We start from the raw sequence: 17,733 nt of genomic DNA, 5'->3' as shown, positions 1-17,733 counted from the left end.
ATATATATATATATATATATATATATATATATATATTCTACACACTTAAATACACTATATATATAGTATATTTAGTATAGTATATTTATTATTATTATATATATATATATAAGAGTCACCTGTTTCTTACGAAATTAAGTTACGAGTTTTGTCCACCTAATTAGCATTAACCGAGACACTGTGTATCGGGAAGATTCGACCCGGCTCACGATTATGCTTGATCCCGTCTCCACTCTTCCCGCGGTCCAATCACGAAACAGCCGGATCCCGAATGGCTCGGTTTCAACCCCCTGGGGCATACTTATCCACTTTCACGTGGAGCGTCGACGTGCTCGCATAAGCTCGACGGAATCCGTTCGTTTCGCGCTCGGACTCGCGTCACGAGACACACCGGAAAGTATGGGAATATATCCGCAACGGTTCGGCGAGGCGATGCGACGCGAGGCGTCTCGTTTGATCGATTCCACCGAAGGTCCTCGTAGCGTGTGAAATTACCGCTTAGCCCGCGGGGAAAAATTTTCAAAGAGGGTCTTTCTCCCTTTGCAGAGCGCGATATTAGAGGCGGCGAGAGAGCCTCAAAAGCGGCGCGCGCGATAGGAGACGGAGAAGCTCGAGGAACGAGGCCGGAGATACCGAGAAAGCTGAAATACTGGCGCGGAGAATTCGTCGAAGAACGCCGCGCCGGTCCCGATATTCCGTCGGATTTATTGGCCGTTTTGCACATGTAAATCCGTCCCGGCACACGATTTCGCAAAAAAAAAGTTGAGCGAAAAACGGGCGGAATGCATCGCGCCAACGATTTCAAACATTCCACGATTCGCGTTTTCTTTCCTCTTCTTTTTTTTCACCTGTTTCCTTCCTTTTTAGTTTTGCTTTTTGTTTCGCCAGTTTCTCTATCTGCACGGCCGTCGGGCCGGTGACTGTATTTTACGGGGTGCGCTGCCAGCCTTCGATTTCTTTTACTTCAGTTAGCTTATTTCTACTCTTCGGCTAACGCGCTCGAACGGGCAACGCTGCGCCGCCGTTCCACGAGGACGCGATAACGATTCCGTCGACGAGACGTGGCGAGCGCAAGTGCCCTATTAATTGTTTGCCCGTTTCTGTCTGCGATCAATTGCTGGAATTAATTGCGTGTCTCCACTTGCTGACATCTGTCTATCTCGGCCGATAAGAATTGCTTTCCTTTTCGTCGACGCTTTGACTGCTGGTGCCGTGCGAACGCGATTTCGCTGTTCCCACATCTTGCACACTCGACGCTGAGATCGTCAGTTTTCATGTTCCGCTTTTGTCCGGGAATTAATCGACAAGTGGCGTAAGTCGAAAACGACGAGAAATAAATCTTTTACAGAAAAATAAGTATCGAGAACGCTTGTTTCATTCAACCAGTTGGCTGCGCACATACTCGTCATGGAGAAGTGGCAGTATTTTGTGTTATGTCGAGTAAAGCTTTATTTAGTATTTTGTCAATGGAAACACAGGACTTCTACGAGCATAAGATTCTAAAGCTACCGGAAAAATGTCGATAAGTTATTTTTTACTGAAAACATTATAAAATCGTCTTTTATTTCTTTTTCGTGATGGAACGAAACATTTTCCTGAACGACCCAATCGAATATACGTACACACAGTAGAGTTTGGAGTTATTCGAATAAAATTTGATTCGAAGAATTTATTTGTATCATATGCTCAACTCTGACAGAAAATAATACAAACTACAGAATTTGAAAGTGTCTGCAAAAACTAGAAATAATTCCTTAAAAAGAATGCGTGGAAAGAGATTGTTACACGAAATTATACGTTCGGGCGTCAAATAAATTGCATTAAATATAATTTTGGAAAACATCTGCAGTTTCCAGCAGAGGCAGCAGTTTTGCCTCCGCCCAAGAGAAGCGAAGAAAGTTAATTATTTTGCTTGACGAAGTCGAAGGGAGGACGGGAATATAAGGAGGTTTAATTCATTCAACAGACTGCGAGGAAGCCAGACTTTCTTCTTCTCATTCGCGAACGGCGAATTCGGCCGCAAAGACCGGCGTGTTCTTGTCGAACCCTAAAATCGTCCTTTGCGCGTCGAGATAGACGCTCGGCAAAGGGGCCGAGGGTGCGAGGGTGTATGCTGTGTTTACTCGAGCGAGCGGATGTAAAATCTGTAGCCTCTGCCCCGCAGGGAGCCTGCAAGGGGCAGAGAAGGAGAGATTCAGCAGCCTCGTTTTCCCGTGCGTTATCAGCCCGGAGAGTCTCAAAAGAGCTAATATATCCCTCGAGAGACAATTGGCCGATGCCAAGGCATCCCCGACGCGAAACACCGACGAGAAGAAAGGGAGGCTGCCATAAACATTCCTTTCCATAAAAACACCCGGTGTATTAACGCTGAAAAATATTAGGCCACCGACTGCCGCCGTTATTTAAACAATGCCTGCCGAAGTGCTGATGGAACAGCTACTTAGCTTTGCATTATAAACGTAACTTCCATCGTCGCGGCAAGAATTTTACCGCACCCTTCTGCAGCATGCTTTTACATTGGCTTATTACAAAGTTACAAAGGAAGCGCTGATCTTTACTTTTGTTTTCATTTTTATAGGTATTTCTCTGCTCGCGCGTCGGAAATGTTATGCAAATTATAAGTAAATTGCTGGTTTTATTCATTTGTGGCCAGAGCGAGTACACTCGACTCTTTTTTTACACGGTTTTCATCTAACACGGTCTGGAAAAGGAAATTCAATTTCCTTTTCGCACGATTTCATTCGTTTTAACACGGTTTGAGAAGTTACTTGATTTACATTTTATGGCCATTTATTTCCATTAACCATAACTTTCCAGTTACATTTAGAGCAGTGCGTAAGTAGGTACACGATGTATCTACTAATTAAATTTCCAACGATTCACCTGCATGTAAAAGAAGCTTGATAATTTGCTTTCCAATCATAAGTTTATAATTAATAAACTTATCATAATTTCTAAAACTATTGAATTGTTGAATTTAAGAAAGTCTCGACTGTTGATCTTCAATTCTGCCGGTAAGTAAATAAAATAGACCTATTACATTCAATCTTATAAAATCATTATAGAAAAGACGAAACTTCTGAGTTACCCCTCTTTTTTGCAACAGATCTTTTTTGATCTCGATTGAATAGCTTTGCCAGTTACTTTCACATATTTTACAATTTTTCAAACGAAAACTCGTTAATTTATAGATTGAGAATTTTGTGCATTTATGACAGAAACGAATAGATCAAATACAAAACTAAAAAGATATTGGAAGAATTTGAGGATATTGTCGCATTATTTTCAACTTACTACAATTGTTAAAAGATGAAAGATGTTTTCATCTAATTGATATTTCTTGCAATTAATTTAGATAATTTTTATTTTCCCTAAATATCCGCTGTGTCTATTAATAACGATACAATAGATTGATTTAGAGGTTAAATTAAATTCCTTTTAACATTAGCAAAACTATCGTCTTTAAATATTCCTCGAATTTCTATTTTCAGGAAATTATCCAATACTTTTGCGCATTTCTTTTGTGCTGTAGGATATCAATTTTATGCGCCTCTAATAATACTGAAATTTCTTTCATTAACGGCGAAGGCATGGCAGATGTGAAGGTGTATGAATCAACAGCAAAGGGAACAGAAATGACGATTGGTGACTTCAAAAGATTTAATAAAATCCACTAAAGGACAATTGAGCCACTTAGTGGGAAATTGGAAAAGCAGCGAAAGGGGATAAAGATAAAACTGGGGAAGATGGCGTCCTATAGCCAGCGCGTCCTTGCCTCACTTTATCTTTTTCTTCTCCGAATCTCATCACCGCGGAATTCATTTCGTAGATATTGCGCGGCCGCTACATGAGAACATTTAAATCGTTAATACCAAGGACAACTATCGTTTCGCTGAACGTGTAATTAATATGCACAACCGAGAGATTCTCCACCGTGCTCATCGTTAAGTAGATTCCTCGTACACCCGAGGTTTAATGCGAGTAACGCAAAGAGCGTCTCTTAATTACAGCTAGACTTCATAAGGGTTTTAATTGAATAACGCGGCAGATATAATATCTCCGGGGATACTTCTGTTAATACAAGCTCGGGCAAAAAGTTTCCGATCATATACACTAATAAAAAATTTACAAATAATATTCGTATTTTGAAATTATAAAATGTGCTTATGTGCAGGTAAGACGAATGGGGAACGTAGGTGGGATCCAAATAAAGTAAATAAATATAACATAACACAATCTTACATTTATTATCGAAAAGAAACCACAGAGAAAACGAAATGTTGTGTGGAAAAAAGTGTCTGATCAGTACAAATGTTGGAAAAAAGTTTCCGATCATTGAGTTATTAATTTTTCGTTAGATTACCACGTGCTCCTGTGACACTTTTAATGCGTTAGAGCATTGACCTTGCTAAGTTTTCGCATTTCCTAGGCTTTCTTTCCACGACAATTTTATCGCATGTCGAAATTCCTTTTTGGTTTTTGATCTTTTCTCGTGAATCAATTTTTAAAATTTTGCCCACGTGTTCTCGATTCTCGACCAAATCGGAATTGTTCGCAGGCAACTTCAATGTTTTAATATGATTTTACTTTGAATAGACATTTACTAATTTGTTGCGGTGACAGCTAGCGTTGTTATTTTGGAAAATAAAATTCCGTTATACAACTCCATATCATATAAGATTGCGGATATTTTTGTTTATAATTCATGTAATCTTTATAATTTTAAATACATTAGTAACAATTTCCTTCAAAATGAAGAGATAACGTAGAAATGTAAATATTTGAATAGCTAGCTTAATTTTTTTGGAAAATGGATTTAGGTCTACTTTTAAAATATACGGCTCATATAATTAATGATTTTGATATTTCGATTGCTGTAAATGTAATTAATAAAATGTGGATTTCATGCGTTTATAATAAGTGAAATTTCAAACAATGGATACACTAGAAAATTCTCTGAAAACGTTCTTACATTTTCGTCGCTTTATCGAAATTGTTAACTGAGATGGTACGGTTTTATTTCAATTCTGTTTTTTAGAATTAATTTCGAAAAGTTATATTCTGTATAAAGATTCGCTGTCTAGTAACTAGTCAGCATTTGAATGTTGTTCGTCAATAGAATGTAACTCTTAATAATTACCATTACGTCAATTCTGAATTCAATTTAATATCGTCATTGGTTTTATTAATTAAATCATAGGTAGCATTTATTAACAATGCTCGCTTTTTATCTTTCTATCAGTCACATTTTAAAGAATCGACTCTAACCAGTTCTCTAATTATCAAAAAATTGAAGAAAGAAATCGATTGAAGTAAAAGACTCATCAACTAACTAGGAAAAGATCGTATTTCTTTCATTGCTCGAAAGAATGCATCAGAAAATGCTACTGAAATATCAGTGGATGCAAATAAAGTGGAACCGTGAAATATTTGTTAAGATCTCGAAGCTGTGGGCGAGTGTTTATTGGCGTCAATTGAAGTGGTCACGATGGAAAAATTAATAACGAAATAAGGAAGAGGAAACGGATCCTGTTTCGCGGATTGAAATTAGATCTTTTGTGAGTAAATCGCGCGTAAAATCCCGTGCCGGAAGTCTCGGAAGAATTAATATATTCAAAGGAAATATGACAAGTCTGCATAAAGAAGAGGGAAGCCAGGAAAGGGATGGGAGGGCGGCCGAAGAAGGAAAAGTTCTCCGCTTCTTGAAACTTTGTCTCAGATCTTCTTTTACAGGAATTTTGTTGGATAAGATCTTCCTGGCAGATATAGTTAATAATGTATGCACCGTAAAATAGGTTATAGAAGCTTCGCGGCGCGGCGTAGCTAACCTTTCACCGGGAATGAATAACATTTCTTGCTCGGAGCTAATTAAAGTTGTTTGCGACTCTTTCGAAACTGATGCTTTGAAACGATCGTAACTGTTCTGATCCGTCCGAACTCGGATCTAATTGCGAATTTTCTGCAGACACATAATAATGAGAAACACTCGTTTAATGTTGCACTGTATTCAACAACACGGGAATGATTATTGTTATTGTTATTGTACGATCACAATTATGCGAAAGTCGCTCGTTAGTCGATGTAATAAAATTTGCGTATTAATTGCGATGGTACGAACAGAATCGTATTTTGTTTCTGGAACCAAATGTCGACGGCTCTGGAAATTGTTTTAACGATGCAGTCGAATAAATATTGTGCACGGAGCATCGAAGTTATATTAATTAATTTTGTATATACAACTTTTACCCCTTACGATTGATTTAGACGACAAGCTTGATGATTTTTAGTTACGTTCAAATTATGTACACTAAATTTACTTTTTTTTCACTTACAATTGGTTTAATATGATATTGAAGAAATGTTTCAATACTTGAATTTCTTTCGAATTATGCGGAACATATTAAAATGCACTTTTTATAAAAACAAAACAGTAACTAAAATTCGCATAGTCTTCTTATTTATTTAATATTTCTTCAACTACAAAAATTGCATGACAAAACAGAATCAAATCTATGTGAGACAAAATTAAAAACTTAAGCAAGCAGCATTTATTTATTTTATTTTTATTTATTTTTCTTCAGAGATGATACGGTTTCAAAAAACATCGAATTGTCACTGAATAAGCATTGGTTAGTCGACGATAGGCAATATAAACTAGCAAAATAGAATAATAATTTGTGGATTTGTATGTCAAATGTTAGCATGATTCATGGAAATGCATGGAGATGCAATTTACTGCAATACGCTTGTGGCTGCGGTGATTTCAAGTCAAAACGCTAACATATTTTCAATGAAATAATTAATCAATATTTGCATACCAAAAGGAAATAGTTTTCGAATGTCATAAAGTTCAAATAAACTGGATCCGAATCCCGGTCTTAGTATAAGAACACCTCTTTTATATGTTTCAATTAATTAGTAAGAATTATATCTGAAAAAAAGGATCGTTTATGAAGTTATAATTATTTTATTAAATTTTATTAAATTATGTTCATTATAATTATCATTATAATGAAAAATGATGTATTATTATTAAAATGATTTATGAAAATTATTTAAGAGAGAAAAACAATTGCGTCTGACTCCTATGTCCTCCAATAAATGCAGTCACTTTTTTTCTTACAAAGTAATTTATAAGAAGATTTGTAGATTTCTGCAACTCGTGCACGCTGAAAATTTCTTCGAAATCTGCTAATGTTGCAGTGAACTACCGACAATTCAAGACATTGCGAAAATCGCAGTTTCTCAAGAAAGATAGAAATTTTTACATTTTTCAATGCCTGTAATTTTCACTGTCTTACTCATTGTCTAGTAAACATAACATCCCAAAATAATTCAAGCCATTCGATTCGATTCTAAAACAGTTATTCCGTTTCAGAAGGAATCAGAATATAGGGTGTTCATCTTATCTTGAGCGCAACGAAAGCGTCAAAATACAGGGTGATCATTTTATCTTGAGCACACGTAATTGTGTCTGTTAAGCCTGCGTAGGTGAAAAATTGCATGATTTCATGTGACGAATAAAAGATAGGACAAGATTTCTGTTCAAGAACATCGTCAATTTTTTAAACGAGACGGTATATTTTTGTTACTGCAATAATATAACTCACAAAAAAAACAAATTCATTCATGTGTAATATCGTGACTTACAGATGGCCTTGAATACTGTAAGTCACGTTTAAAAAAATCGACAATGACCTTGAAAGCTCGACTTAAAATGAGCTCGAAGAAGAATGTTACCCTATCTTTTATATCCGTGCCACGAAGTCATGCAGTTTCTCACCTGCGCATTCTTTTTTCCCTACCGCCAGGCACCACAGAGACGTTACGCGAGCTCAAGATAAAGTGAACACCCTGTGTTATCGCTGCACAGTGTATGTAAAATAAATGCTTCGCCGACACCGCAGGTACTCCGCGCAGAAGAGGATGTCCCGGGGCGCAAAATCCATCATCCTACACGGTCATTACAAACGAGAAAGGTATTATACGTGTTAAAGTCATCTTCGATCCCTGCATCCGGCGAAGAAGACAAGTGGTTCACGCGGAGAGAAGAATATCCGGCTCGGAAAGACTGGGGAAGTGGTTCCTCTTGCTCCCTGTTCCTACCAGTTTTCCACCCTCTTCCTGCCTCTTCCGACGTCCTCTCCCGGAGGAGTTCCCTCTGGAACAGGGGCGCGTACCCGCGCAATAAAATGTCGGCTGCCGTGCCAAGCGACCGACAGATCACCGGGGCTTATTGAAAGGATATTTCATGTGGACGAGTTCTTCCTATCCAGCTTATCCGGCGAATACCCCGCGGGGTGTGGAAATCTTCCGGCTGCCTACTGTCTCTCTACCCTCCGGCGAAGAATCGAGCACTAGCTGGTTCTCCGAAGGATCCTGCCAACTGATCCTGAACCGACGCGAACTATTCGTAACGGGTTTCGGTATGAATTGGACTGGACGGCACTAGGGAACACCTGCGGCTCTCCTACGTATCTTCGTTTCCGACGGGAAAGAATGCTAAGTTCAGCTGACACCTTTTAATCAAGTGTCAGAGGACGTTTAACCCTTTCGGCACGAGCGCGTTGTCCGCCGTGACACTCCCACCGTACGGGGTGCCGCGCCGAAAATGCGCACATAACGCAGGGTCGGTCCACTTTTGTACCAAGATTTTCTTAAGCGTTAAGTAAATGACTGTGCTTAATCCGTTTCTAAATCTTTCTTTAAATGTTTCCTGTAAACATTCTGTGAAGGGCCTGCAGAAATATGGCTTACATGGATGCCAGAGATGTATTCGGCACTCGTACATATCGGTCGTCGGATGGATGCCGGATATATCCGGCGCTCGTACCGAAAGGATTAACCGTTTACGTACCACGAGCCACTTTTGCGCTCTTCAGATTTTGTGTCGAGAAAAGCCAGGGCATTCGGCCGAAACAGACGACTCACGGCCCGCCCGAAATTTGTCGAAACGTGCTCAGTCTTTCGGACGCATGTATACGTCGCGCGTCGCATCGCTGTCGGTAATCCAATTTGCATTTTGTTGTTACCTATTCTAAATTAATAGTATATATATTTTCATTCGTAACGTTTTATTTTATGTTTTACGGCTTTTTCGACACACAACCGAAGGAGCGCTATCGCGCTCTTCGGCTTTCTTCGACACATAATCGAAGGAGCGCTATCGTCCTCTTCGGCGCTTTTCGATCCTGTTTTTTTCAGAACCATCTGGTACGCAAACGGTAAATCGCTTGTACCGTGATATCGTGTCAGATTCGCGACGACGTTGTTCGAAAATTAAACACAAATACAATCTCAAGAAGGCGGGACCAATGCGCTGCAACATCTGCCACGAATCCACAACTCAGCAACTTCTATCAAGCTCGATTCTCAAAGGTGATGCAAAGAGCCCTTTTATGGGAATTGTTTTTTGAGAATGCTTGTGCAACAATAAAAATGAGATTCGAAGGGTCCATTCTACAGATCTTCGAGTACTGAAGTCAATCTTTTATTTTACGAGAAAGTATAAAGCGACTAATCGGCGATATCTGACAATCATCGCGATAGACTCGAGCCAGACTGAACATTGACTTTTACTATTCATTTCGCTGATTTACATTATTGTTTTATTAAATCGCCACTTTTCAATCTCTATCAATCATTAACACGTTCCGTGCCGAGCTTTTTTTACTCGAATCTTCACACTTTGATATTTTACTAAAACTTGATGTATTACGTGCAATTATTAATTCTCGTACACATAACAACGTAACAAAAACTTATCAACGCCCATTCTTGCGGTGGAAATTGATTCTTCGGTTCTAAATTTCTTGTAAACAATTTGTTCAGTTCACTAAATAAACATGCAAGCGTGTACCATCGATGGTACACGTGGCACGGAACGTGTTAAATGAGATAGTAGAATTTTTGAAATCACGTCTTTCAACGAGAAAGACCTACCAAAAAGACATACTTATTCGTGTGTATACATTATAATGAAGAACAACCGAAAATCTGAATAAGATCATCTTTTTAATTTCTGTAAAACTTATGCTGCGAACATCGTGTCGGATGAAAATTATGGATACAAATAGCTAGAAATTATTCTATTGTGTTTGAAGCTACCGTTTCCACGTATCAAGGTAGCAGTTGTACGTGCTAAACCGATGGACGTGTGTACCTTGCGAGACACCGAGCTCGTGCACCCACAGCCCTTTCTGATTCTGATTTATTCGCGAGCGATCCGCTGCGTGAATGAAATTATGGATTTAATAAGCGGGACACGCACGACAGATGCGCAATTGCGCCTGTTTCACTGCACAGAGATGCCGGCGACTGTGCGATTGTTTCATTCCAGTTTGAGCGACTCTGCGACGCTGGGAAGATTGAATCAATTATGAATGACTCTCTTCAGTTCTCGAAGCTTGAAAACGCGATAAAGTAGAAACTCATCATTTTAACGAATTTGCAATTAGATTCTGATATCGTGTACTTTATTGCATAAAAAGCTTCGGCTCGTTATCTCGTCGATCGCGCATCCATATAGTATCATTAACGGTAGGTAGATTTTATGCAATTATGACAAAAACAAGTTGATGCTGTTTAAGGTAGGAAAGCGATGAAATGGATTTAAGATTGTCAATATATAATTTTTAATTGTTCGAGATTATGTGATTATATTACTGTTCGTCATTCTGAGATTATTTAATATATGTGTATTATTTTGTGTTACGTACTTAGTTCTGTGTTTGTATTTTTAATTTCCATTAAGTATATTCCTATTGAATTTTCTATTAAAAACTCACAACAATATGAGTTATATAATGAAACATTTTAATAACACAAATATTCAGAGACAATTACTTCAAAATATTGTTCAAGTAATAGTATGCACGTTCGTAGAAATTTCAAAATATTCAATAGAGAAGAAAATAGTTAAAAATATACAACGATCACCTGTAAAATAATTTACAATTTCTTTGTCACTACTGAAACCGAAGATCGTCGAGAACCCCTCAAGCACACTGGTATATCCGATTTTGAAAATCAACAAAGGAGCAACATTCGAAGTCAGTACATATTGCGAATATAATAGTACATATCGCAAATGTTTCTTCCTTGCATACATGTGATCAAACCAAAAAGCCAGTTTCAATTATTCTCGATTAATTCAACCGGTACGATAATTTTCATTGCCAAAAGACTGTTCCCGCGAGTTCGTGCAGCATCCGTTTGCTCGCGCAGTAAACTTCAGAATTGCTCGCAACTAAGGAATAATTTTCTTAGGCAATTCAAGCATGAAACCGGGGATTTCTTAGCAAAGCGAGAGAGAATTTGTACTCACTGTGATTCCTGTATGCGAGCCTTGCTGTTGCGAATGTACAAGGCGCTCACGACACTGCCGACAACTAATATTAAGGCGCACGCACAAGTCGCAGCAATATAAAGTGCCCCGGCACCGTTTACCAGGGGTCCTGGTTCCAAACGAACCGAGTCGTTCCTCGGAGTGGTCTCCATTCCTCCGTTATCTAGACAAATAATAATTGAACAGATTAACGTTTTATCTTATTTTTACGTTAACTTCTTAATTTTTACATTTTTCTCACGTTCGGAACCATTTTATTAGTATTAGGCATTGAAAAATATTAGTGCTGATATATAATAATAAATAAAATAATAATAAATATTAATAATAATAAATAAAATAATAATCAATATTAATAAATAAATATTAATAATAATAAATAAAATAATAATCAATATTAATAAATAAATATTAATAATAATAAATAAAATAATAATATAATAATAGTAAATAAAATTATTAATAATAATAAATATTAGTGCTTTCGCTTTCTTCTGGTTGATTCTTCATATTCAAATATTTCAGTAACGTTTGAACGACTTTTCTCAAATTTGAACTTATGTATTCAATCGATTTCTCTTAAAACATGTCTGCGAGGTTTTTGAACTTCCACAAGCTTAAACTCGTAAAGCATGAAAGTTCGAATTTTCGGTGTCCATTTTAATGTTTGCGAAACAGTGCAACGTCGAAACAATTGAAATCTGAATGCATGCTACTTATCAATATCAAGCAGAAAATCAATTTGTGAGTAATATAGTAATGAAAGGAGCGTATGAACATTTTCCGGTACATAATAGTTTGGGTTTTCTGTCGTCGCTAGACTTGAATCAATTCTTTTTCATATTGGTTTACAAAAAGCCCTTTAACTTGCGCGAAGCGGCCGAGCCAACGAGCGGTCGAAGCCCAGTTCCGCTGATATTTGTGCAAATCAAAATTATTGCAATGAAGCTGCTGCAAACAAGGTAAAATTTTAGTTACAAGATTTATAGTTAAATTACTAGATTATCATTTTCATTACTAGATTCATTAAAAATATTCGACTGAAAGATATAATGCTAAGTTGTTGCGGTTGAATTGTTCTTGGATTATTTGTAAAACTTATAAATTCATATTACTAACATCGGTGGTTCCGATGCATGAAGCACAATTTAAAAAATATGAAGTCCTCTAAAAAATAATTTCTAACACTCCCGGATGGCACAAAGACGTTTAATGTAGGACATTCGGAACGTCTTATGGACGTCTTTAAGACGTCCTGTACACGTTTCCAGGACACATGGCCCTACCATAAAGTATATGGCTCGCCACACACCCGAACAGTACCGATCTCAATGACCGACATTTTAGTGACACTTCTTCCGGTGGTCACTATTATAACGGGTGAACTTCTGGAAACGCTGTCTTTATAGAAAATGAATTGCTGATCAATGCGCTGTTGACAGCAACCTTTTGTATAAAAAGAAACAAAATTCACATCGTCATTTTTATGATCTAGTTCCATCGTCTGTATTAAAGTTGTATTTAAAAGCAATTGACTGATTTATTTAAAACACCATAAAAACATAAAAACCGTCTAGAAACAGACATTTTAAAGAGGGCTCGAAAGAGACTGAAGACAGACGTCTTTAAGACGTCATGTTGCAGACTTTAAAAGGACATCTTAAAGACGTCCATTTTAGGGCGTACAACGTCCATATCTAGAATGGATGTAAAATGGACGTCTTTAAAACGTCTAGTGCTTATTGTGCTTTATTTACTAGTGTATCTTGATAACTTTCATTTAAATACTAATTCCAAAAGAAGTTGTTACATTATTCTATCCAAGTACTTCGTTGGGTTATTATCGTTTCGAATAATATTCTCAGCAATTCTCAGCTGTTTCGATCTTAAAAGAACTGTTAGAAAATTAGTATTAATCATCGGTTAGTCTCATTTTGCAAAATGAACCTCCAACTGTATTAAACATTAAACTGAATCCCAAGGAAACGAGAATATACCCAAAAATCAGCAGACAAATTCCAGCCAATTTTCCACTCAACGCACAATTCACGGAACATTTTGGTGCGCGGGAATAAACGCCGCGAATCTCATCGCACGGCAAACAGGTTGGAACCGGTAGCAGCGCAAACACATCAATTAAAGCGTCGCAGCTAATAAATATCTCGTTAAACTATTTTCGGTGGCCGGGTGTTTAATTTGCACAAATCCCGCGGTTTAATGCAAATTGGTGGCCAGGACCGGTCCGTGCCCTTTTCGGCGGTTCCGGGCGCCGTCCTTCTTTGTCCGTCGAGCGAGGCGGGCCGGCGGGACGATGGCGGGCGGGTCCAGCGTTTTCGCCAGAATAAATAACGCAAGGCAGACGGATGAACTTTACACGATAACCGACAGGAACGTTCGCGGAACACTCGGCCGAGGAGAAATTTGCTGGAGCGCGATGAGATATGCGCCGGAAACAAGGTGGCCGGGGGGTGGAAAAAGTTAAATAAATCGTGCGGGCTCCAGCTGCCTTCGGAGCCGGTGGTGGTCCCGGCTACTTCGAGGGATCTTTGCTCCTTTATTTACGGGGGCGGGGGGCGGGCGTTGCGACGTCTTTTTAAAATGTCCGGCTCTTACGCGGCACAATGCTCGCCGAAGCGCACCGCCGCGCCGCCGAACTTTTTAAGTAACTTTAGTTTTCATTCCGTCTGCCCGTCCGTTGCGTCGCGCCGTGTCAGTCCGTCTCTATGTAATTTTAGTCGGGGAACTCGTTCCGAGGATGCCGTTACGTTTCTGTTGTTTCTTCGTCCGTCCGCTTCCACGGCCGACCAATTGAATTGTTGCCGCGAGTTTACTTGTTTCATGATTATTCTCTCGGCTAGCCGGCGTAATTACCGTGTGAGGGGCAATTGCAGCTTCCCTACCGCGAAATCGTTTGTGTTTCTTAACATAAACGGTGCACCCGCACGCGTTATCCGCCGCCATTCAAGACGCCGGTTTCACGGTTTTCAGGACTTTCACGGTCTGCAGAAGAAACCAAAGTATCCCGGTCCGTTGTTTTCGTAATTGTTGTTCCTTCGGATCCCGGGCTCATCCTGGATGGATATATATATATATATATATAACATGAATTTGTTTGAATAAACAAACGTTCCAGTTCCAAGGAAATGTTGGAAGCAAGCAGAAAAGAAGGCAAATAACAATCAAATATATATATATATATATATATATATATATATATATATATATATATATATATATATATAAAAGAAGGCAAATAACAATCAAATATATATATATATATATATATTATTTCAACTAGCTCAAAACGCGAACATGAAAGAGTCCGACTCAGCCGTAACGAATAAACAAACGTTCCAGTTCCAAGGAAATGTTGGAAGCAAGCAGAAAAGGAGGCAAATAACAATCAAATATAAATATAAATATAAATATAAATATATATATATATATATATATATTTGATTGTTATTTGCCTTCTTTTCTGCTTGCTTCCAACATTTCCTTGGAACTGGAACGTTTGTTTATTCGTTACGGCTGAGTCGGACTCTTTCATGTTCGCGTTTTGAGCTAGTTGAAATAAGTCAAATAATGTCTAATACTATCAGATAGCATAGAAACGTCTGGCGCAGGACATTCGGGACGTCTTGCAATAAAATTACTCGAACTTGCAGTTTTAGATGTTTATCCCAACAGTGTCTAGTAGACGATACGAAACAACGAATGTGAAAACAATTTGCACAAATCGATAGAACGAACCATGCGCTTCACGATGGCATGACACACGAACGTATTCAAATAACAATTTATCCTAGAGCAGGGGTGTCAAACTCGCGGCCCTAGATGAACATTTTTGATGTCAAGTATCAGGACGTAAACAATAATTTAACTTTATATATATGTTTATTACAATGTACTAGTCAAAATAAAAATATTTGTTTCTATGGACATTGATTGCTTTTTTGCGGCCCACCTAAAGTTAAGCATCGTTTATTTATTATTATGGCCCAAGTTAGCTTTTGAGTTCGACACCCCTGTCCTAGAGCATCCGCTCAAGTTTGAAATGACGAAAACAATGAATATTTTTCCAAAAAGTGCAAATAGAATAAACGAGTAAAATATATATTCGATCGCTCGTACTAGATAGTTAGTAAAGATAAATACATGAATAAATTAAAATATTTTAATCCCGTAATCAGAATGTTTAACTTTAATTTCCTAGCGTTTCGATATAGTCAACGCGAACCGACGGCTGCAATTCTTGTCTACCCTGCGATATACATCGCCGGCTTTGAGCTGATAAATTCGTTGAAGCACTTTCGTACATCGTTTACTGAATTAAACCGTGCGCCTATTAAAGGATGTTGCAACGACTAAATCAGACGGAGCCATGTTCAGCGAATAAGCAACATGAAGGAGAACTTCAAAGCACGTGGAGAGAACGACGTCCTTTGTTGCTTTTGCTGCGTGTGGACGCTCGTTGTCATGAAGTAAAATCGGTTGACGTTTACCTCGACTAGTAAATGGCCTCTCAATATTACATCAGCGCGGAGAGTACGATCAAAAAGAAACTCTACTGTATCGGTTACAGTCACTTCTTTGCGCTCTTGTGAAACGGTCTGCCAATTTTCATCGAATGTCTTACCTACGAACATAAACGATCTCCGTGATACGTTCAAATAAGTTAGCTGGTCGGTTCGTTGTTTCAGTAAATGAATAATAATAAATAATAGTAAATAATAATAATAATATATAATATATATTATTATTATATAATATTATATATTATATATAAGATATATTATATAATAATATATATAATATAATATTATATATTATATATAAGATATATTATATAATAATATATATAATATAATATTATATATTATATATAATATATAAGATATATTATATAATAATATATATAATATAATATATATTATATAATATTATATATATAATATATATAATAATAAATAATAATAAATAAATAGCGTCGTATGTCACATTTTTTAAAAATAACTAACATGCCCATTGTTTACCGACTGTGCTGTTTTATTTTGGCCTTCTTCAACAGTTACATATATTATATAATATGTAGAGATTAGAAGAGTATATTATTTCTCCATTTGTCTCACTGCCTATCCTTTTATATGTACGTACATACAGCTGATACTTTTTTGAATGCATAATATTTTATAACTTTTATGCATATTTGTAATACCGTAATTTATAATTTGTAATATTGTAATGTCTTGTCAAATTTCATGAGATACTTCAGTGTTATGAGAAGAAAAAATTTAGAAAATGTGTCGAAACATTGCGTCTCGTTTTTATAGTTGTCGACGGTCGGTAACCATAAAAACGAGCCCAGATTTCCAGACGGTCCATATCAGTGTGCAATCTGAGCGCGAGTTATGGTGAAATTACCGTAGTTAGACCGTTTCAAGGAAGTTTGATAAAAGATTGAAACGATGCAGATGCTTATTAACAAAAACTTGTTGATATCGTGCAAAGAGTTAAAACGGAAGGTGTGAAACCGATCACTTTGATCACTGGCAAATATTAGACAATGCGCCGCACACTTTACTATTCTCTCAATTTAGATAGCACAACAATGTTATCAAAATCTCCATAATCTCGCGTTAAAATTTGTTGTCGAGTCAACGTTTTCTACACGTCCCCGATGCAATATAATTTCCACGTCCAGCAGTCGGTGACAGTGCCATCAGCGATGTGTTTCTGTTAGGAACGCGCGGTCGTCGGTAGATATTTAATCAGGCAAAATTAAAAATATAGTCCTCCTCGCGGGAGAGTGTCCGCAGTTTCGCCTTGTGCTCCACGTTCGGATAAAATTTGCTTCAGGAGGACAGAGAGCCAGCCCGGCGTGACTCGGTGAATGCGGCTCGAGGAGGGTCATTCCATTAATCCCGTAGGGACTTAATTCTGGGCCTCCGTAAATCTCGGTTAAGGTTTGTTTGATAGTGTCGGATAGCATCGCCGGCCGGGATTTAACTGAGATATACCTCCGGACCAGGCCTTCGGCGTGGCTTCTCTACTTTGTGCTTGTTCTTAAACCCGCAAGTTACTTGTCGGTGCGTCGACGAAAGCGAAGTTTAATCGATCCTTTGCCGGGCTCGAGGCAACGCGAGCAAATTGATTCCTTTGTCCCGCCACCCGTTACCCTTCCATCAACGTTTGTAATTAAAAATCAAGCACCTCGGTTTCCCCCGCCCGGCGTTAAACCGTTCATTACGGGGATTCGCCTCCGTTTTAGAGCATCTATTCATTAGGTCATCGAACAGAAGTAAAGAGTTTCGAGAGCTCGAGTTCCTTTCTTCAAGCTTGCCGGAGGCACACTTGAGAGAATTTTCTTCAACGATTACGTTTCT

At 38.0% G+C, this 17,733-nt stretch overlaps 1 protein-coding gene across 1 annotated transcript in view; it reads right to left on the bottom strand.

The window, feature by feature from the left end:
- LOC117220096 (tyrosine-protein kinase Dnt) overlaps positions 1-17,733 on the bottom strand; it is a 182,432-nt gene that overhangs the window by 30,929 nt on the left and 133,770 nt on the right. The window contains exon 4 of the mRNA XM_033469781.2: positions 11,327-11,510. Coding sequence (XP_033325672.1) covers positions 11,327-11,510 — 184 coding nt within the window. The remainder of the gene's footprint in view (positions 1-11,326; positions 11,511-17,733) is intronic.

This window comes from Megalopta genalis, chromosome 10 (assembly GCF_051020955.1).
Source record: "Megalopta genalis isolate 19385.01 chromosome 10, iyMegGena1_principal, whole genome shotgun sequence".
In the NCBI taxonomy this organism is placed as follows: Eukaryota; Metazoa; Arthropoda; class Insecta; order Hymenoptera; family Halictidae; genus Megalopta; species Megalopta genalis.
The sequence above is the reverse complement of the archived record's forward strand: the minus strand, read 5'-3'. Positions and strand labels throughout refer to the sequence as shown.